Genomic DNA, 20,544 nt, shown 5'->3' on the forward strand with positions numbered 1-20,544 from the left:
GGCCCAAAGGAAGAAATACGTGTTCTTTTTGTTTCAGCTAAAAACTGGTTTTAGGGAGCAACCCCCCTCAAATGTCAAGTTGAGGACAAATTGAAGTGAGGATCTGACCCCTGTGTCCCCCTCCGATTTCCATGATACTTGGCAGGTGTGTGTATAAACGGGCCCAAAGAAAGAAATACGTGTTTTTTTTTTGTTTGGGCTAAAAATCTGTTCTAGGGGGCAACCTCGCCTCAAATGTCAACATGAGGACAAATTGAAGTGGGGATCTGACCCCTGTGTTCCCTTCCGATTTCCATGAAACGTGGTAGGTGTATAGAGGGGCCCAAAGGAAGAAATACGTGTTCTTTTTGTTTCAGCTAAAAACTGTTTTAGGGGGCAAAACCCGCCTCAAATATCAATATGAGTACAAATTGCCGTGGGAATCATCTGATCCCTGTCTCCCCCTCCGATTTCCATGGAATTTGACACGTGTATAAAGAGGCCCTTTGCCCCCTGTTTCTTCCTATGCCATATTTACGTGGTTTCGGGGTCAGATCCCCACTTCAATTTCTCCTCATCTTGACATTTGAGGGGGGGGGGGCTCTATACACCTGGCAAGTTTCATGGAGATCGGAAAGAGAGACTTAGACCTCCCTTGTAAGTGTATTAATTAATTACAAATCGCGCACGCGGGTACACACACTATATATATGTGTGTGTATGTATGTATATTATATATATATGTATATTAGCAGGTAACAATATGTTATAAACACATTCTTACTTTCCAAACAAGCGCATGTGGGATAGCAAAACGGATCCGGGTCCGAAAATTCTGGATCCGGATTCGAAAATTCTGGATCCGGATCCGAAAATTCTGGATCCGGATTCGAAAATTCTGGATCCGGATTCGAAAATTCTGGATCCGGATTCGAAAATTCTGGATCCGGATCCGAAAGTTCTGGATCCGGATTCGAAAGTACCGGATCCGGATCTGAAAATTCCGGATCCGCGGATCCGGATCCGAAATATTTTAGGATCCGGATCTGGCCATCCCTACTCGAGACAACTAAAGGACGAGTCAGGCAGATAAAGACGACATAAATCGTCTGGCGAATATTGATTGATTGATTGATTTTGTTTTATTTTCTTTCGCTTTCCGCCACTTTTCACTAATTGCGAAAATGAAGATGAATGGTGATACGATGAAATAGATCAGGGGTTTCTAACTGGCGGCCCGCAAAGCCAGTTTGCAAAATACATTAACTTTATGTATTTTTATTAAAATACGTTTTATTTTTACTGAAGGAACGGAAGCTCTGTGAAGAAAGATATCATCACAGGTAGAATTGATTTTGCAGTCAGTACTGATCAACAGAAGAATCCAAAGTGACGTAACTTTTCTCTTCACACCATGCATTCCACCCGTTCGCTATGCGGAATGAACTCGTCCGCTTCCGCGAAGGCTTCATGTGTCTTCAGAAACAAACTGCAGAGCGGCGCTATAGAGATCTGTTTTACTACGTACGAAGTACAAAGAGATTTCCAGTGTTCCAACTCTGATTGTACTGTGACTGATTGTTAAAGTTTGTGCAAATATCGAAATGAGCCATATGAAATAAGCAGCATCCAGCTATCCTCTTGGCGTTAACATCGAAGAACAAGAAGCTTCTCTCCAACTTGAACTGTGTGATTTGCAAGGCGATGTGTTCCTTCAAACTAGACAAGAAAGGGGGCCAGAGCTTTTCAAATACCTTTCAAAGGACCGCTTTCCAAACCTTCGTAGTTTTGGGCAAAGAATGACATCGATGTTCGGTAACACATACACGTGTGAAAGTGTTTTCTCTTCAATGAAGTTCATCAATAACCGCTCCAGAAGCCGACTGGCAGATTCTTCACTGCATCACCTCTGAGACTTTCAAATACAGAAATTGAACTGGACATTCCAACTTTGATAAGAGAAGCAGATCGGCCTCAATTTTCACATTGAACACTTACTATGAAGGATTCTTATTTGTATGGTGTGTTTTCCATTTCTTTCAATTCATCCATAAGTATTCGGTTTTTATGAAATAAATTGTAATTATACAATTTTGATTTGTGATTCCATTGTTTTTATTGCCTCATTTAACAAATTTAGGTCATGCGAAAGTACTACATTTTCAATTCAGTACTTACAATTTTTGTAATTTTTAATCCCCCCCCCCCAAAAAAAAAATGCGGCCCGCCAATCAAATGCTGGATATAATTTTGGCCCTCGGACGTTTTGAAGTTGGAAACCACTGACATAGATGAAGGGACAAACACATGTGGGCAGGACAACACAAGTTCTGGCAATGGGTCCAAACGCAAGAGTCACCCTAGCCTGGGTGTACTACGTGGAAGTGAGGTTGACATTTGGGTGTCTGTAGAATCGGTCACCCTTTCACCCTGTCTCGCGAATATGAGGAAGCGTTTGTCGAGCAGAAATGACTGCCTTACTTGTTCTTGGGTATCCAAAGACAGTAAATGTAAAATATACATATTAGAATGTATTGCATAGTTATTCATTATGTTATTTGAGCCTTCTTTAGGAAGGCCACTCCGGTGCAAGAATTAATTGCTTTTTAATTCATAAATTAAATATTTTAAGATCATCTTTCAAAATATGTAGCTTTATGTTAGTTGGATTCATGGTTTTATTAGACAGTACTCGCCCCTCCTAGAGGAAAAGGTCTAAGTATGGGCCCCCCTTTTTATGTTGTCATTTTCGGAGGAAAGAAAATAACATATCAAGCACCTGCCTTTAAAATGCATATCTATGAAATATATACTTAAATGTAATAGCATGCTAAAGTATAGAACGTCTCCATTTTCTTTAAAAAAAAAAGCAATTTCCAAAAAATGGTAAAATGATGTATTTCAAAATTGTGGTCTAAATATGGGCTACTAGTGGCAATATCACAAAAGCAATTAAAATTTTAGAAAACAGTCATTTATTGCTAGAACATTACAAAATTAATGGGTTAAAGCCCATATTTAGACCAACACGCTATTTTTCTTCTTCAATTTATTTTTGCTCTCTGTGGTACATATTTCACAAACAAATCATGGCATTATAAAAGCCCACATTTGTTTTATGTACCGCTAATAGCATAACCTATACAAAGCAGATGAGAATTCAGAAAACGCTGAGTTAAAACATACCTGCAAGAAGTTTTCGGAGGTCGCAATTCTATAACAACGTCCAAGGCCGAAACTAACCAGCACTTTGTCTTGCGAATTGGCGCCGCAACCTTTGTCCTTGACAGATAACCAGTTCCAAGAGCCTCTGCCAGGCTGTAGCACCCGGGAGTGCTGATAACTCCAAAACCCATATTTAAACCTTCGCCCATATTTAGACCTTCTCCTCTACTAAAAAGGGGGCTGGCGCCTGATTTAATTTATTTTTTCTACCCCTGACTAATTATATATTTTATAATCAGGCAGTCAATCCTGTCTGCATTATAAAACAGCTTTGTTGGCAGGAAATTTTCATATACTTAATATTTTAAGATAACCAAAATTTCGAAAGGGCTGGACAACGCCAATGAACTGCAACCTCACCAATTTCTGAATCTCTACAAAGGCCCATCGTGATCCACCCACAGCGCAAGTCTTCAAAAGGTAAAGGAGTCATGTTCCTGGCAATTTTTGACGGACCGAGTCACAGCGCCTGTGGACGCAGAGGGAAACGGTACTTCTCTATCGTTTGATGGAGATGTGGAGATTACCGCAGAACACGCCAAAGTAGCCTGGAGGACAGAGAGATGGGCGACCGCTTTTGGAGGTCGGTGGCCTCCATACTGCGGAATAATGGTGACTAATGCCTTTATGAGTGCGTGTGTGTTCGTGTGGCTCCTGGGCTGCCTTGTCCAAATGAGCACTGAGCGGTCCTCGTGTCTGAATCTGACAGGACACTTCTGTGGTCCCGGTGGCTTGACGACGTGTGTGCGTCTGAGACAAGACGAACGCACACTGTTCGATACTCTCTTGCAGCTCTTTCGCGACTGCCCTCCAAAATTAACACTAGACTTACGAAAGCGGGCAGTTTGACCGTTTTGATATGTTTCAAGTAGGGCTGACCGCGTGAGCCGATACCACTTTGATTGATTGATTTGCTTTTTATTTTACTTCGCCTTTTGTGCCACTTTTGGCTAATATGCGAAGATGGCGATGAGTAATGATGTGATGAAATTGATGAATGGACACTCATAAACATCCATGCCCATTCGAACCCAGGACCCCTGGAGGAGTCGGAGCGCGATGTGCTAACCACTCCGCCACGGCGGCCGGCGATACCTCTTTGATTTCATTTACGAAACAACCTACTAATTATTTGTCCATTTTATTTATTTGTTTATTTGAACACAACAGGCGAATGCCCAATTACAGTGTTCTACATTTTCTGCTTTGAGTTTTTAATGACAAGAAATATTCTTGGAGTTGCAGAAATGTCGGGTAAAGGTATTATCGTTATAGTTTTATATTGACGTATTACGAAATAACCTCGCGTGCGAGAAACTGTCTGTCGTTCGTACGTGTTTTGCGCCAGGCCATGTCAATACATAACTATCACGATGATACCAACCTTTACCCTAAATACGATAAAACATGTCAAAGCTAAAGTAAACGTACACAACAGAAAATATAGCTAATTTATGGGAATCTTACACAACAGAGATGAAACTTCATTCACTTCTCAACAGTGTCTCCCTCTAGACGTAGACACTTTTCGCAACGTCGACGCCATGATTGCATGGCCGTCGTGAACGCTTCTTTAGGGGTCTGCTTGCCCCACTGGAAAATTGCCGATGCAAAAGCAGCACGAGAGGAAAATGTGCGGCTCCGGAGAAAGTCCTTCAGCGTTGGGAAAAGCCAAAAATCACTAGGTGCAAGGTCAGGGGAGTATGGACGGAGCATGTGATTCACTTCAAATTTGTTTTTCACGAAGAGCGGCTGAACTTGGGCCGCCCAATGAGGTGGTGCGTTGTCCTGATGAAAGAACACAGTTTCAACCATTTTCGGCCGTTTTTTTCGTAATGTTGGAAGCAACTTGGTCCTCAAATCAGTTCCATAGTTTGTACCCATCATTGTGGTACCCTTAGGATAGCAATGCGTGAGTATAACGCCTTCGCAATTCCAAAACATCCCTTTTCTCAGCAATGGTGTAACTGGCGTCCGGTTCGTTGGCGAGGCTCCTTTGGTTTGTTTTCATACGACGTTCGACATTCCTTGAACTATCGGACCCACGAACGCACATTGCTCACGTCCATGACACCACCACTGCAAGTCTCAGTCAATTTAAATCGATGGGTGTTACTCCACGCAGGTGAAGAAAATGGATATTAATACGCTGTTATTTCGATGTAAGTGACGTATCAAAAACATGTCCGTCGTTAGATATGCCACCACTAGCTTCCTATGGGCCGTTTCCTGCTGTCATCTGGCCTCATCAACCTTCAAGACTGGATGCTTCTTCTCAAACAACTCTCACGTCTATTACTGCTTCTAGTAATGAAGAAAAAATAGGAGATCTTAGAACTTAAATGCACCTTATTGATTCATATTAGTGGGAGAATATTCCACTCCAATTATAAGCATCAATGTACCAGAGTTCTGCTTTAAAATAGTAAAAAAAATATTACTTCCTATATAATCACAAAATACAGTTATCTTTCAGCAATATTTGTATGAAATCAATGGAAACCTTGAATCTTGCACCACTTTGAGGATTACACTTCGCAAAAGTATCGCGCGGAATTTTTGCGAACCGGTAAATATCGGCCGATATCGGCATCGGTATGAGCTGTCATAGTTTCCAGTTATTATTTCCTCAAAGAATTTATCGGGGACAGTGCTCTTGTTTCTGGCAGTACTATGTCGCTAATTTTTTATTTCTCTCTCTCTCTCTCTCTTTTTTTTTTTTTTACAATAATCATAAATTCAAGTTAAAGTCTTAGTTTTTGTTTTAAGTCCACGTTATGCACACTGGCCCGTAGCCAGGCAGGGGCCGGGGGGGGGGGCTCAGCCCACATGGCATTGCCGCCAGCCACCTTGATATTAGTTAAACTATTTTGAATTCTAATTTGTTTGAGGAGAAGAGTGAAAATGTAGACAGAATATATATATATTTTTTGTTTACAACTTCTTTCGTTCATCTTGTTTATGAGCAGAAGTCCAAGCAGCGGCAAGTTCTTTGATAGGGAGCCTTCTTTATCTGTACCATCCCTGCCCCTGTTGCAGCATCTCGTTTGGCAGAAATCCGTGACTTTGATGTCATTATCCACATTCCTTCCGCATCTGCGTCAAATGTCAACAGATCTCAAGTTTTATTGCTTTGGTCGGGGGTGGAATGTACGGTAGGCACTATGATTGAAGTAAATATTGTGCATTTTAACATGTATGATATAAATATCTGAATCATCAAATATAGTATGGAGTGTGTATTAAGGGATGGTGTCAGTAGCACTTCAAGAGATGTTTTAGAAGATATAGAAAAAAACCTGTAGTATTTGTATGATATTTCTAAATTTTATATTTTAAGTTAAGTTAATGACTCCCGACACAAGTAATTTACCTTCATTTAATATTATTTAACTTTTCAAAAATGGACTTGGTTTACAAAGCCCCCCCCCCCCCTGGAGGTCAGTTCTAGCTACGGGCCTGCTGCACAGTAAGGCTAATCGGGACTGGGTCTACAGTTTGAAGTGGGATGCAAATCACTATGTGCCTCCACCGGATATCGAACTCGTGATCCCTTGATTACAAGGCAAGGCCCACAGAGAGAGAGAGAGAGAGAGAGAGAGAGAGAGAGAGAGAGAGAGAGAGAGAGAGAGAGAGAGGAGGAACAGTGTCGATGGAGGAGAGATGTAGAAAAAGAGAGAGAAAGGGACTCACTGATAGAAGGGGGAGGAGGATTACAATGAAAAGACAGAGAAAATATTTATTTGCATTCGACCATGAAGCTCTTTTCAAGCTTCTCAATATGAAATTACTACATAAGATAATTAATGGAAACCTAAGATGCAGCATCCCACTCCACGAACTCTCCCTCAGAGTGCCAAGACATAAAACACGGAGCAAGGAGACTTTCCACACTGCAACTCGCAGACCATCACTCACACAACCTTCATTATTCCATAGGCTACCGAACCAATTCAATATCATCTCAAACCAAGTAGATATTTTCAGTTCATATTCGTCTTTTATCACCAACTTAGAAAAAAATGTACATAAGTAATGCATTGTGAAAGAATATGTTTACCTTTGTACTGTCTTGGCTTGCTTATGTTTATATTTTGTTTATTTTATTTTATTTTATCTTGTTTCGTGTTTTCATTTTAACACTGGGGTACTGTTTTACTGTTGTGTCTTTCCGGTTTAAAACGGCTTCTGCTGTACTGGAAATTACAATAAATAAAAAATATCAAACTTTCTCCGGAATATTTGACAACCAAACATTTTCCCATCCGGAGCTGGTGTTTGGAGAGTCAATCCGGGTCTCAGATCTTTACTCCGGCACTGTCCCGGAAAATTCAGGACATCCAGAAAAAGTCATAATCTTGGGTGAAGGTTTCTTACCCACCAGCGTTTGCAAGAGGACCAACCTTTCCTTCCAGACAAAGGGCAAAAAAAAAACAAATATGTAGCCTCAGACTTACCAAGCAGAGCTACCAGCTCCTACTCGAACCGGATCCATTACGTAATTATTTCCCACCGCTGTTCTTTCGTGAAAAGAGTAGAGGGGGGGGGAGACGTGTGCAAGCAATTAAAAAAATGGATCGTTAAGACGCGTGTTTGTTTACGCTTTTACGGAATGTTAACGTTCCTCTGTTTCCCGCTGAGACTTGGTCCTCTCCGGTCTGCAGGTAATGCGGCCATCGATGCTGGTTTGAGATCATCGGGAGTAGGAGCCCGGTTGGCGGCGGAGGATCTGGGATCTCCTCTTTTAAGTCCGGCTACGTGATTGTTGCGAGCGTGGCAATTAGCTGTGATATAATGTGATTGCAGCAGCAACAGGGCCTACTGTAAACAGAGCGAGTGAAAGTTATCTGACCTGAAGGACAAACCAAATACTCTCTCTCTCTTTTCATCGATTTCGTACCATTATCCAAACTGGACAAATATTGCGATGTCTGAGAGAGCTGGCAATTTTTACGAGGGTAAGGTGACCAAATTTTTGAAACAACAAAACGGGACATTTTTCACATTTTCCTGAAGGAAAAACGGGACGACAAAAATGTACATATAAAACCTGTTTCGTCATAAATACTTATGTTTCAAAATTAATTAAATAAATACTGTGTAAATATCTTGCATCAAATGGTGATTTGCACGGTATTCCAACCAAGCAGTGCATTGGAATTAGTAGCTTTCTTCATACCACCACGCAAAGCGACGAAGGAAGTGACAATTTCTCCGAGGTCCTCCTCTCTGAGGCAGCTGGGGAGCACTGTTGCCAACTTAGCTCTTTTGGGATCAGATCTGGCTCTTTCCTGCCCTCGTTTGGCTGTGAACTGTGGCACCCGCCCCCTGCCCCACTATGATGCCATCACTAGCCTCGGCCGACATAGACCAACTTTTGTCATGCGTATACGTGACGTGATATAGTTATATTGGCTACGTCCCCCCCTCTTACCTCCCCAACTACTTTTATATAGCGCCTTGTCTGAGGTGAAGATGACAATATTGTTATCAGGTAATCCTTTATTTTCGATTTCATGCGACCATCAGTGGATTATTGAGATGGGTGATGCCGTCAGATCAAGACTCTGAAAACTAACAATAGATTGTCACCACTTTAAAGTTACCGGTAATAGCAGAGCCACCCCCTCGCCCCCTTGATACCATGGGAGGCACTTTATCCAGTATTCGTAAGAAAGTCAACTTTAGCTCGGTTTAAGGTGAAATATAGCTCTTTTATGCGCATCAGGTTTGGCAACACTGCCAGGATGGCCATAGAAGGCAATGAAAAATGCATTACGCTTATGGGAGAATTATTTTATTAGTTTTCTTGGGGATATCAAACTTCCGATGGCGGGGAAAAACATATGATCGGATAGAGGGTCCATTGAAGATGATGTTTGCGCTAGAAAGAGTCGAATCTCTAATTTGTTTAGCAGTAACTTGAATTTGAAGTTGTCTCTTCATAAGTAATACATGGGATTCTGTAAATACTTATTCATCATATTTTTCAAACACGGTATCTAGCTTAATAATCAACTTTAAAAACGGCTTCCACTTGCAACAAGGGGAGAAATTCATACTCTCAAATTATGCGTGGATTTTCTTTAGTAGCAGTGCCCATTCCGACGATATTTTAAAAAATGCATGCCTGGTGCGAAATTGTCACACCTCACCTTAATCGCTTTCACACAACTGCATCACTGCAGACCTATAAACCACTCTGTAGTCAGATGTGATTGACTGAATGTTATTGTTCCATACTTCATAATTGATAGATGCAAATTATAAACAAAAGGTAACCAAGTGTATAGTCTGTGTGGGTTACCATGACTACAAGACTTTGCTATATGGAGGCAAGGTACCTTTATTAGGTAGGCCATTCCCGAGGTTCCGAGATTTTTTCCCATGATCCTGTGCGCGCTAGGACGTCATTAAGAGGACAGAATGGAAGTTGTTTCGTTAGCGTATACGGAAGCATGAGCTAAATGGGTCAATTTTTTACTTATACACACCTTTTCTTGAATGCCGGTAGAATGAGTACAAATCGTCCTGTTTGTGCTCTTGCCACGTGCAATAGAAGAAAATCGCTTGGAATAAAGTGATCATCGCTTCCCAAAAAACAAGTTGCTGCTGCAGGATTGATTCAATTTGTTCCTCCAAATTTCGGATTTACTCAGTGGTGCAACCACGGGGGGGGGGGGGGGCAGGGGACATTGTCCCCCCCAACCTTCGACGAAGTCAATTCTAGGAGGGGCAAACATTGATGACCAAGGACACCCGCAGCGGGCACAGAGGAGCAATTGCCCCTTCTATTTCAAATTTTATACAAATAAAAATACATTTCGTAAAATTCGTCACATTATTTTATTTCACACCACAATAAACCAAAAACCTCATTTTATCTATTGTAAACCGAAACCTTTCGGGGGGAGGCTCGAGCCCCCTAAGCCCCTCCTTGGATACGTGCCTGCTGCGAGTGTCCTTTCATCAATTTAAACTAAACATCACTCATCCTGTTCGTCGCGATTAGCCAAAAGTGGAAGAAGACGCTAAATAACAGTGGGAAAAATGGACTAATGCATCATTTATGAACAAAATATTAATAGATGGTGGACAGAAATTTTTAAACCAAATTTCCAAAGATATTGTAAACAATACTCCTGGGAAAAGCAACACGAATGGTATAATAAATTTAATTTCCATTATGCAGAATTACATGACCTATATAAGAAAAAGAAAAACACCCAAACGAAAATTAAAAAAGAAAAAGCACAACTACTGCACCTACAGGCAACAAAAGTAGAAGGAATACGTACACACAGTGCGCTCCCCAACATAGATATTGAAGAAGAAATAAATTTAGTTCACGTAACAAATATATGTCAGCGACAAAAACAGAGTCTGATAACAGAACTGCAGGATAATCATGGAGTAGGTCATAATGAGGGGAACCAAATACCGTGTCATTCTATAGAATGAAGGGATCTGAACCAGTTAACTGATGGGGTGATGTAAACTACTCATCATTCATCCTCTTGATGAGACCACTCGTCATTGACATGACGAGTTATTGCTTGGCATGCGAAAGGTACAAATAACACAAAGGAATTAAACTACTGAAAAGACAATGGCAACTCGTTGGATTTTGTGAACCATTGAACCTGTATCATGGCTGGGTGTAGGATAATTACCTGTCTAACTGAAGTCTCTGAGTTGAATCGAAAATAGCGAAGTCCTCTGTGAGCTTCTCTCTAAGTGTTGATCAAAGCGAGCTTCCACTATCGACCTCCTGTCTTGCTGACCTCCTCTCTCTACCAACTCAATTCCCAAAGTCCAGTCACTTCCCAGCTTGTCTCACCTCTATATTCCCTGGCCATCGAGCTCTTCCTCGATGCCGAATCGCCGAATCGTGTTTATTATCATAATTGCTACCATGCAAACCGCTGACACCAAACCCAGAAGTGTTACCTATTTCCTGAATGCTCAGGAGGTTTGCATGGCACAACACAATGCATTGTAAACATGCCTAAGAGGCTTGAGACAGCTGAGAGAAAAACAAGTGAATGCCCTGGTCAACATGAAGCGTTCAGAGAGACTTAATAAAATAAACATACAATCCTATGGATTGATACGATACAACAAATAGTGTATAAGGAAAATAAATATTCAAATGCATATCAAAATAATGAGAAGGCTAGTCAATATTTAGACAAATACATACCAATCCTCCCATCAGAAGAAATGCTTGGATTTAACCAACCATACACAAATGAAGAAGTGTATAAAGCAATACAGGGAGTGCGGGGAACAGCACCTGGGGAAGATGGAATAGCGACTAATGCATATACAGTTTTATGGCCAACAATGGGTAATACTTTACCAAAAAGGGTTAATACAGTATTAAACAAAAATAATTTAGTAAATTATGAGACAACAGGAATAATAATTTTAATACCAAAAAATAGTCAACCCAAGGAGATGAAAGATTACAGACCAATAACATTATTTAACACAGACTATAAAATATTGACTAGATGTGTAGCAAATCGATTAAAGTTGATTTTGACAAAACTGGCTACACCATATCAATATGGAGTAGTTGGAGAAAAAAATATACCATTTATTGACACTATTAAGAGATGAAATAATAAAATCTCAAGACTCCCAACCAAATAAATACCTCGTAGCGATTGATTATTCACAGGCATTTGACAGAGTGGGACATGGTTTTTTTGTTAAAAACAATACAAAAGATGGGTATTCATGGACAAATGTACGAAAATATTAAAACATTAGTGACAAATACAAGCTTGAAGGCAAATATCAATGGGTTTTTAACTAATAAATGCATAGTCAACAGAGGACTTCCGCAAGGAAGCCCATTAAGCTTACCCCTTTTTGTAATGGCCTTGGCACCTTTCCTTCAACACTGTCGCACGACCGTAAATGATAACAATACAGGAACGGAATTTACGATTGGAGCTTATATCGACGATGTCACAGTCATATGCCAAAATCAGGCAGCGATTAAGAACTTAATGGAATGTATACGACAATATGAAATAGAATCTGGTGCCTTAGTGAATATGACTAAAACGTGTTACTTAACATTAGGAAAACAACATGAACAGCCACGTGACGTGACATTTAAAAACATGGATCAAGTTAAAATCCTAGGAGTGTTTTTTACAAATGACACTACAAAAAGCATAAAACTTAGTTATGATAATATATGTGAGAATATTAATTATACCATGCACAAATTTAAACAACGACCCTTCACTTTATGTACGCGAGTCAAAATAGCAAATATATCTTATCAAAATTGTGGTATGGTTTGGCCATGTGATAATCGTAACTTAGCACGAATAAAGAAAGTTTAAACCGGTTCCTTTGGGCAGGAAATGTTTTCCGAGTGAATCAGCAGACACTTAGCTCACAAAAACAGCAAGGAGGAATGAGTTTGGTGGATGTTGGTAAAAAAACAAACGCTTTGTTTAATCATCGGTATTTTTCAATGATTTCAATCTAAAGAAAATGTCGAGGAGATTCCAGGGTATACATATATAAGAGACATTCCATTAGAAGCACCAGTGAATGAGATAAAAATTCCCACTTCCCAAAAAGTATATCAAGAAGCTATAATGGAATATTTATATGGACTTATAAAGAAAATAGACTATAATCAGCTAACAGTGAAAGATTTGTATAATCAATACCTTACTCAAAATATGGATACGCCGCACATAGTGAAGAAACACCCTCAATATAATTGGAAAAGAATTTTTACCAATATTTCGGCAAAACATTTATCCAATAGACAATGCAGTCAATGGTACCAAGTTGTTCACGAACTAATTGATAATAAAGCAAAACGACATCGGTTGGGGTTTAGTTCAGACCCTAATTGTGAGCAGTGTTTAGTAGAAGATACAAAAGCACACAGGATGACGCACTGTGGAAAGGCAAAACAAGACTGGCCGGTATTCCAAAAAATGATAGCACATATAAGTCGATCATCAGTTCATTGTATTACTCCGAAATTACTAATTTTTCCGGAATTTAATTTTTTCCCTGCTACAAAGCATCGAGCGATACAGTGGATTATAGGTACGTACATGACATATATTTTTATCAATGGACAAACAGGAAACAATATGAGGGACTATTACCGAAGTGAATATGGGAAAATTTTACCTAGTAGAAAAAAAAGGTTATATGCAAACTATATTCAACACACACTGTATGACTCAACAATAATGTAATATTGGTGAATGTAACTACAAATGAAGTATGTTTAAACCTTGTTAAAAAGTAGTAGTATGTAATAGTTATATTGTAAATAAAAAAAATAATAAAGTCGGTAACGCGTCTGACTACCATGCTGAAGGTCTCGGGTTCGATCCCCGTCCGGTTCAAATCCGGAAACTTTTCTAACGATGGAAGTGTTACCCCCACACCCCCTATACGCCTTCGTGGCGTGGTGCTAAGCACAGGGGAGCACTTTACCTTTTTTAACTTCTATGTGCGAGCCGTTGGTTGTACGCACCACATGTTGATTCACATTGGTTATTCTTTTGACAAATGTTTGAAAATATGAAACAAAAACAAACAAACATAGCCTATATATATTGCACAATGCTGGTTCCACAGTCCACGTGTTAGGGTTATCCACTATCGCCTTTCCTCGTCGTTCTCTCACTTCCCACAAATATCTCCCCACTCGTTGCACTATCTCACTTATGATTCCTCTTCTATCATCTACCACTTCCATTATTTCCCTCCCTGTTACGTGTATTGTTCTATTCCGACAAGTCACTGTTACAAAAAAGGAACATTTTGGCGTCCCGTTGTAAGTTTAAAAAAAATCGTGACATTGGTTCAAGAAAGGGACGTCTGGTCACCTTAACGTAGGGTTTAGTGTTGTAGTTTAGTGTTGTAGTTTTGTTTGTTACATCTTCTCTCTTTTCTGAACAGTCAGTCCTGTATCATGCCATTTTAATTAGCATTTGACGTTTTATATTTCTCTTAATATTTTTGTTAGCTAGCGTCACTTTTGTTTCACTTTTCAGTAATCGCGACGACAAGAATGAGAGATGACCTCATGGTATTGATGGACATTCACAAAGAACATTCATACAAACGCCGAAGCTCACGTCTCTTTGTTTTTAGGAATGGCAGTACGAAAAATACTGCGCTAGGATCTTACTACAGAGCATTCCCTGACATTCGCTACGAGACTCGGCGGCAAGAGGCCCGGCGTCAGCGCTTGTCTTTCCCGGTGAACTGCGTCCGCGACAGTCGCACGCTACAGTCTGTTTTTTGGCTCTCCCTGCCTTCGCTCTCTTTCCCATTCTGTTGACGTTGCAGACTGACGCCAGTATAATCCTCCCTCGGAAGTTGTGTTGTGTCGTGTCCATGTGTTGAAGATTGTGGCTTAATATGGCACCACAAAAGTTTACATTACAACAAAGGATTTATCTTGTCGAGTGTTACTTCGGAAAGAGGAATTGTGGAGAAGTGCGACGACATTTTGCAAAGAGAATTTCCTGGTGTTCCCGTTCCACATACGCCACTATATTAAACCTCGTAAAAAAGTTTAGAGTAACAGGGTCAGTTCTCAATAAAAGTGGAAAGAAAAACCCACGTGTACTTACTGAGGAAAAACTCGATGAGATAGGACAAATGTTAGAATAGCCTCCTCGGAAATCTATCCGCCGCCTCTCGCAAGAAACGGGTGTTTCTAAAACCACAGCATTTAGAGCCGCTAAAATTCTTAAATCTAAAAAAAAAAAAAAAAATCTAAAAAGTAAAGTATACAAGGACAATTCCCACAGTAGACGAAATTGCACGTGTAAATGCCAATTACCTTCGGAAATGCCAGGAATGTGTTGCAGCAGGGGGACATCATTTTCAACACCTTCTGTAGTCAAGGTTAGTACACAATATGAAAACTGTAATTTTAATAGCCGACTCTAGCGACGGTCGCGGACCCCGTTCACCGAGAAATACAAGCGCTGACGCCGGGCCGCTTGCCGCCGAGTCTCGTAGCGAATGTCAGGGAATGCTCTGTACTTACTTACTTCTCTTGTTAGCTGGGAAGTGTTCGCCCCTCTGTCTCAATCGCTATATTATTGCAGGGTGTTTATCCAGAAATTTCATCTAGAGGGAAGGGGGTGTAAGTTCGTATTTAGGGGCCGGCCTCTCTAGCGGAGTGGTTAGCACAACTCGCTACGTCACCAGGGGTCCTACGTTCAAATACCAGCCTGGGAATGGTTATTCTCTATGGTCAGTATCCCTTCATCAATTTCATCGTCGCGATTAGCCAAAAGGGGACAGAGAAGCGACACTAAATAACCAAAACAAAATCAAATAACAAAATCCATTGGCTGAATTTAGAGCCAAAATAACCATAAATTGGGCGTTGAGAAAAATATTAGCTGATGTTGAGGACATTTTTTTTGAGAGGGATTGTTTAGAAAAAATCCATTCGCTAGCTTCGTGAGATAGTCGTAAGTGCGCCACTGATTCTCACGCCTACATAGCATGTCCATTACCGTATGTTGTCGTCTGTGTGATTTGTCTTCGTATAACTATCAAGAGAGGAAGAAACTGCCTCTCGCAAAACCGGTCGCCTTGTAAAAATCCATACACATGGGCGATGACGTCCTCAAAAATAATGTGGAATTCCGTAATCGGACGACCCTGGCTCCCCATCCCGCACTTGAGGATCTGCATCCACCTGTTGAGCAGAAGGAAGCCCGATAGCTTCGCAGCCTCGGGCTTCCAGGCTCGGACGAACAAACCTGTTCCCACAATGAATACGAATTGTTATTCCTCTTCTCGCGAAAGACGCTGGATGCCGCCTCGGGTGAAGAATCGAAGCAGCCAATGCGATCGTCGAGCCGCGGTCACGTGCCGCAGCGAGACGGTGGCGCCGGCTGGCGGCGGAGCAGTGATGGTAACCCGTTTTCCTAGAATTTCCCTCACCCAAGGCAAAAATTTCCCCTTTCTGCAGATAAATTCCCTCAGTCTACCTAGTGCTTCAATCGAACGTTTACATTTATTGACGGACAAAGTTGTTGAGAAACTAGCTCTCTGGTATTCCTAAACGCGAAGATTTAGTGCCTTTATTGTCTCTATCCTTGACAATTGTCTCTTGATCATCCTTACCAATTTCGTAGTTGTCATTATTATGCACATTTATGGGCGCCGGGGGGGTCAAAGGAGATAAGAAATGATATGCAACTTGTAACTTCTCTATAGAGCTCTGTCTTCCTTTCCTAGTCGAAATGTCTTTCTTCTTGCATTCTCCCTTTCCTCCTGAGCATTTATTTGTTCTTCCTTTTCCCGTATGTTTTTCTTCTGTACTCTGTTTCATCTTCTTTATAACTCTATCTCTTCCTCTGTCGTGCATCTACATTTCTCTCCCTTTCTCTCCTTTTCCATGTGTGTCTTACTTCCTTATTTATCTTCTTTCCTATCTGTTGCCTTTCCTGAGTTCTGGCGCAATTGCGTCTATGGTAGGGCTACCATACGTCCTGGTTTTCCCGGACATGTCCTCTTTTCGGACCCTGAAATTTGCGTCAGGGCGGGGTTTTACTTTTATCCAATCATCACAGGTCAGAGATCACGAAGTTACAACTTCTCGAATCATGAAACGTCTGATGTTGGCAGCACTGGACGATGCGCTAAGCGTTAGTCGTTTGTTGTTACAGTTTCAAGTTCCGGTCGATGTGATTTCCGCGTTATTCGTTTGTTCGTGTTTCGAAGTGGAAGTTAGAGTTTGCGAACACGGTGTAAGCTACTACTCGTAATATGCCTAAAAGAAAGTGCAAGTTTACTAATGAGTTACAAGAAAAGTATTCATGTTTTAGACGATTTTGAAGGCGAGTGTATGGTTTCTAAACCCGGTACATATATGTCTGTGGCAAACAAAGGAGTGCTAGACTTGCAAGCACACGTGGAGTTCGAAAAGAACAGAGGTGAAGCTTCATCTACAAAACTGATTCAGTCTATGGCGTCCTTTATATCTCTCTCCACTCTTTCCCAAAATACTTATTTTTCTTTAGTTGACCCATTGTTACATTATTGTTTCTTTCAAGTTTAAAATGGGTTCAGTTCTGTAGAATTTGTGAATAAGTAAATGGCGGATTGATTACCACAGAGCGCTAAGATGCCAGGGTTCCCGAGTTCTAATCCCGGCCTGGCCATGGATGTTCTTTGGGAGTGTCTCTTTATCATTTTCATCATATCACTCATCCTCAGCTTCGTAACAAAGCAAAGTGGCAGAGAAGCGAAGTAAAATAAACCAAATAATTCCAGAACCTTCCAGAATTAACTACGCAGCAGACTGGCGAAGCAAAAATGGTATCAAAACGCGATGAAATCTGGATTCTGGAAACTTTCACACTGATTGATTTGCTTTATTTTACTTCGCTTTTTGTGTTACTTTTGACTAATTTGCGAATATGGGGACGAAGAAGTGATTATATGATGAAATTGATGAATGGACTCACAAACATCTATGCCCAAGTCAGGATTCGAACACGGGACCCCTGCCGTCGTAGCGCGATGTGGTAACCACTATTTTTTTTACTTATTCTTATATACAAGGTGTAAAGATTACACTGTTAATTACAAGGGTGTATTACTGCAATTTGCAGAATTATAATTCTATCTTGTTATAAACTCAACAATTTTGTTTGTATCATTCCGCCACGGGAGCCGCCCCCTTCACACTGAAACGAATGACTTCATTTCAGAGGAGTTGGTGATTTCACATTAATTAGGGGAAAGTCAGTGATTAGCGACTGAATTTGAAGATGTATTTCATGAAAATAATACCTTTCCCCATGTTGATATTTCATTTTACATGTTCATAACTACAACAAGCATTCTTTGTAAAAGCAATAAGGATGGCCAATTGAGGCTCCTCCCATAGACGCCGACTTTGGAGGGGCCAGGCACTTCTGCCCCCTCCCAAAAATCGCGCAGATGGACACATTTTGTGTATATTTACATATGTAAAGTATTTTTTTTGCCGATCTTGCTTAAGTTGGCACCTCTGGGCTCTCCTGGCCGTTGAGGAACACAAACGCATGGTTTAAAGAATCTTCATGTTTTAATTCATTTTGCATGAAATTGAAGGCGAATTACTAATTAAGATATCAATATTGTATGCCTTCACCCAGCTTGTGTGTCCTCGGTGAATCGAATTGGGCGTGGCATTCTCTACGTGCTTAAAGAACGAACGTTAAGTTCCAGAAGATGCCATTGCCGTTTGATTTTGATTAGATTTTTGTTATTTAGCGCCTCTTTTGACTAATCGCAACGATGAAATTGATGAAAGGATTCTCACGAAAAGCACCCGTGCCAGGGCTGGAACCTGAACTCGTGACTCCTGGATGCTTTGCAGCCTGGTATAAACGTATTACGTTAAGAATTAATCCGATGAAAGCTCTGGTGGACAATGGTGAATTCCGCAATAACAAAGTGTCCCATTTGTTGATGCATCAAACCGGAGAAATCTGGAAAGCGGCTCGTTTTGCCAAATTTTCAGAAAATATCCCTTTTTTCCCGCACATCGCTTTAAAATTCCCTACGAGGGAAATTTCCCTCCAATCGCCATCACAGCGGCGGAGCGGAAAATCGCAACGAGACCGACCAATCAGGTGTTGTCGCCCTGCCTTCACCGTGCAGGTCATGTGCTTCCAGGCTAAGAAACAAGCGAGCTCGCCGAAAGAGTAGCAGAGGAAACAAATCTCGCACGATTCTTGCGGCAAATGTCGGTTTCCGTTCAGTGAATTCTTTGCTGACCTGTCCGTCTGAATCTTTGGACGAACTTTCCCGGAGGAGTGCTTCGGCGCCGTCAGGAAGGAGTGAGTTGTCAACCCAGGTAGCGTCAGGTTGTCTAGTGTTCAAGCACCTGATCCTTGCGATGAGACACCTGTCGGCTCGTTCCGTGTGTTGTGTGTGAAGGGAGTGTGTGGTGTTGCATGTGTATCCCGGAGCGACTCCCTATGCTTGAGGGTTTCCCGGAGACCAGAGTTCCCTGCAAGGCGACACCGGCAGTCCCGGCGTGGCCAGGCAGTTATGGCCACTCTTGGCCTCTCCAAAGTGTTCATCCTCGACAAGTATTTCACCGAGCTGCAGAAGTTTTGGGAAACTGAAAAGAAACTGCAAGGTAAGTCCTGCTCTGTACCCACTCTCATCTTCCCCTGACTCGTCTTTCATAGTACATAAAAGCACGGGCGTCATTAGGGGTGCGGGGGGACGCTATCCCCAATACTAAAAAAAAATATGCAAAGGCAAGAAAAACTTAAGAATAATTCAGGCACCAGCCCCTTTTATTCAGATAAAGCTACACATTTTATTTACTGCACCGAAGTGGCCTTATCTACGACACCAGGGTTCTCTGGTTCGAATCCTGGCCTGGGCATGGGTGTTTGTTAGTATGCCTTCATCAGTGGCGTGCCCAGGATTTTCGAAAGGGAGGGGTTACGTACACTTTTTCTAGTAGTCTTCTCTCATTTTGCTATCTTTTCCTACCTTTGACGTTCAGTTTTAGGGATACTGGGTCAAGAGGAGGGGTTATAACCCCCACCAACCCCCCCTTGGGCACGCCCCTGGCCTTCCATCAATTTCACCATATCATCACTCATCCTCATCTTCGCAATTAGTCAAAAGTGACAGAAAGCGAAGAAAAATAAACCAAATTAATCAACTATATCGCTGCAGATTTTAAAATTCATTAGCAACATTGCAAAAATTTATAATGGTATGGTCATTATGAATGATTTAATTATACATGTGATACAGGAAACGCACAAACATTAAGTCTGCACTCGTTGTTTAAAAAAAAAGTGATGGAAACTTCCTGAAGCATACTCGGAAGTGTTAAATATTAAAGAAATATATTTTTGAACTGAATTTGAAAATTCAGGCGCCATGGCGACCTCGATTTTTCCACCCCTGAAAATATGGATACAGTGGCGTGCCAAAATGGGATTGATAAGGGTCCGGCATTACTAAAAAAAAAAAAGATACGGCAAAATATAGGAGTGGCTCCTAAAAATAGATCTGCCTCCTTGCGAAAATTCTGGTCATACTGCTGTACAGATGTTAGTGCTCCCTGTAATAACAAAGATCACGTCAGATCAGCGAGTTTGTACAGAATTTGTAGTCTGGTAATCACGAAAAAATTTATGAAAGCATAAAGAAAAAATAAATGTAAAGTGTTAGTGTTCTCTTGCTGTGAAGTAATTGGTTGAAGCACTGGATTCGTAGTAAAATCACAGGTCTATCGTGGGTTCGATTCCCACCACCGGAAAACAAAAAAAAATCAACAAGACGACA

The 20,544-nt window shown here is 41.1% G+C and overlaps 1 protein-coding gene across 4 annotated transcripts in view; it reads left to right on the forward strand.

Moving 5' to 3' along the window:
• dachs (unconventional myosin-IXb-like dachs) overlaps positions 1-20,544 on the forward strand; it is a 349,926-nt gene that overhangs the window by 149,688 nt on the left and 179,694 nt on the right. For 2 of the 4 annotated variants that reach the window (XM_083136517.1, XM_083136518.1), the window contains exon 1: positions 18,889-19,372. The exons of the other annotated variants lie outside the window; for them this stretch is intronic. In XM_083136517.1, the coding sequence (XP_082992643.1) occupies positions 19,282-19,372 (91 nt within the window). In that variant the 5' untranslated portion in view covers positions 18,889-19,281. Of the gene's footprint in view, positions 1-18,888; positions 19,373-20,544 lie in introns of those variants that run through there. 4 annotated transcript variants of the gene reach the window in all.

This window comes from Lepisma saccharinum, chromosome 15 (genome assembly GCF_977018435.1).
Source record: "Lepisma saccharinum chromosome 15, izLepSacc3.1, whole genome shotgun sequence".
NCBI lineage: Eukaryota > Metazoa > Arthropoda > Insecta > Zygentoma > Lepismatidae > Lepisma > Lepisma saccharinum.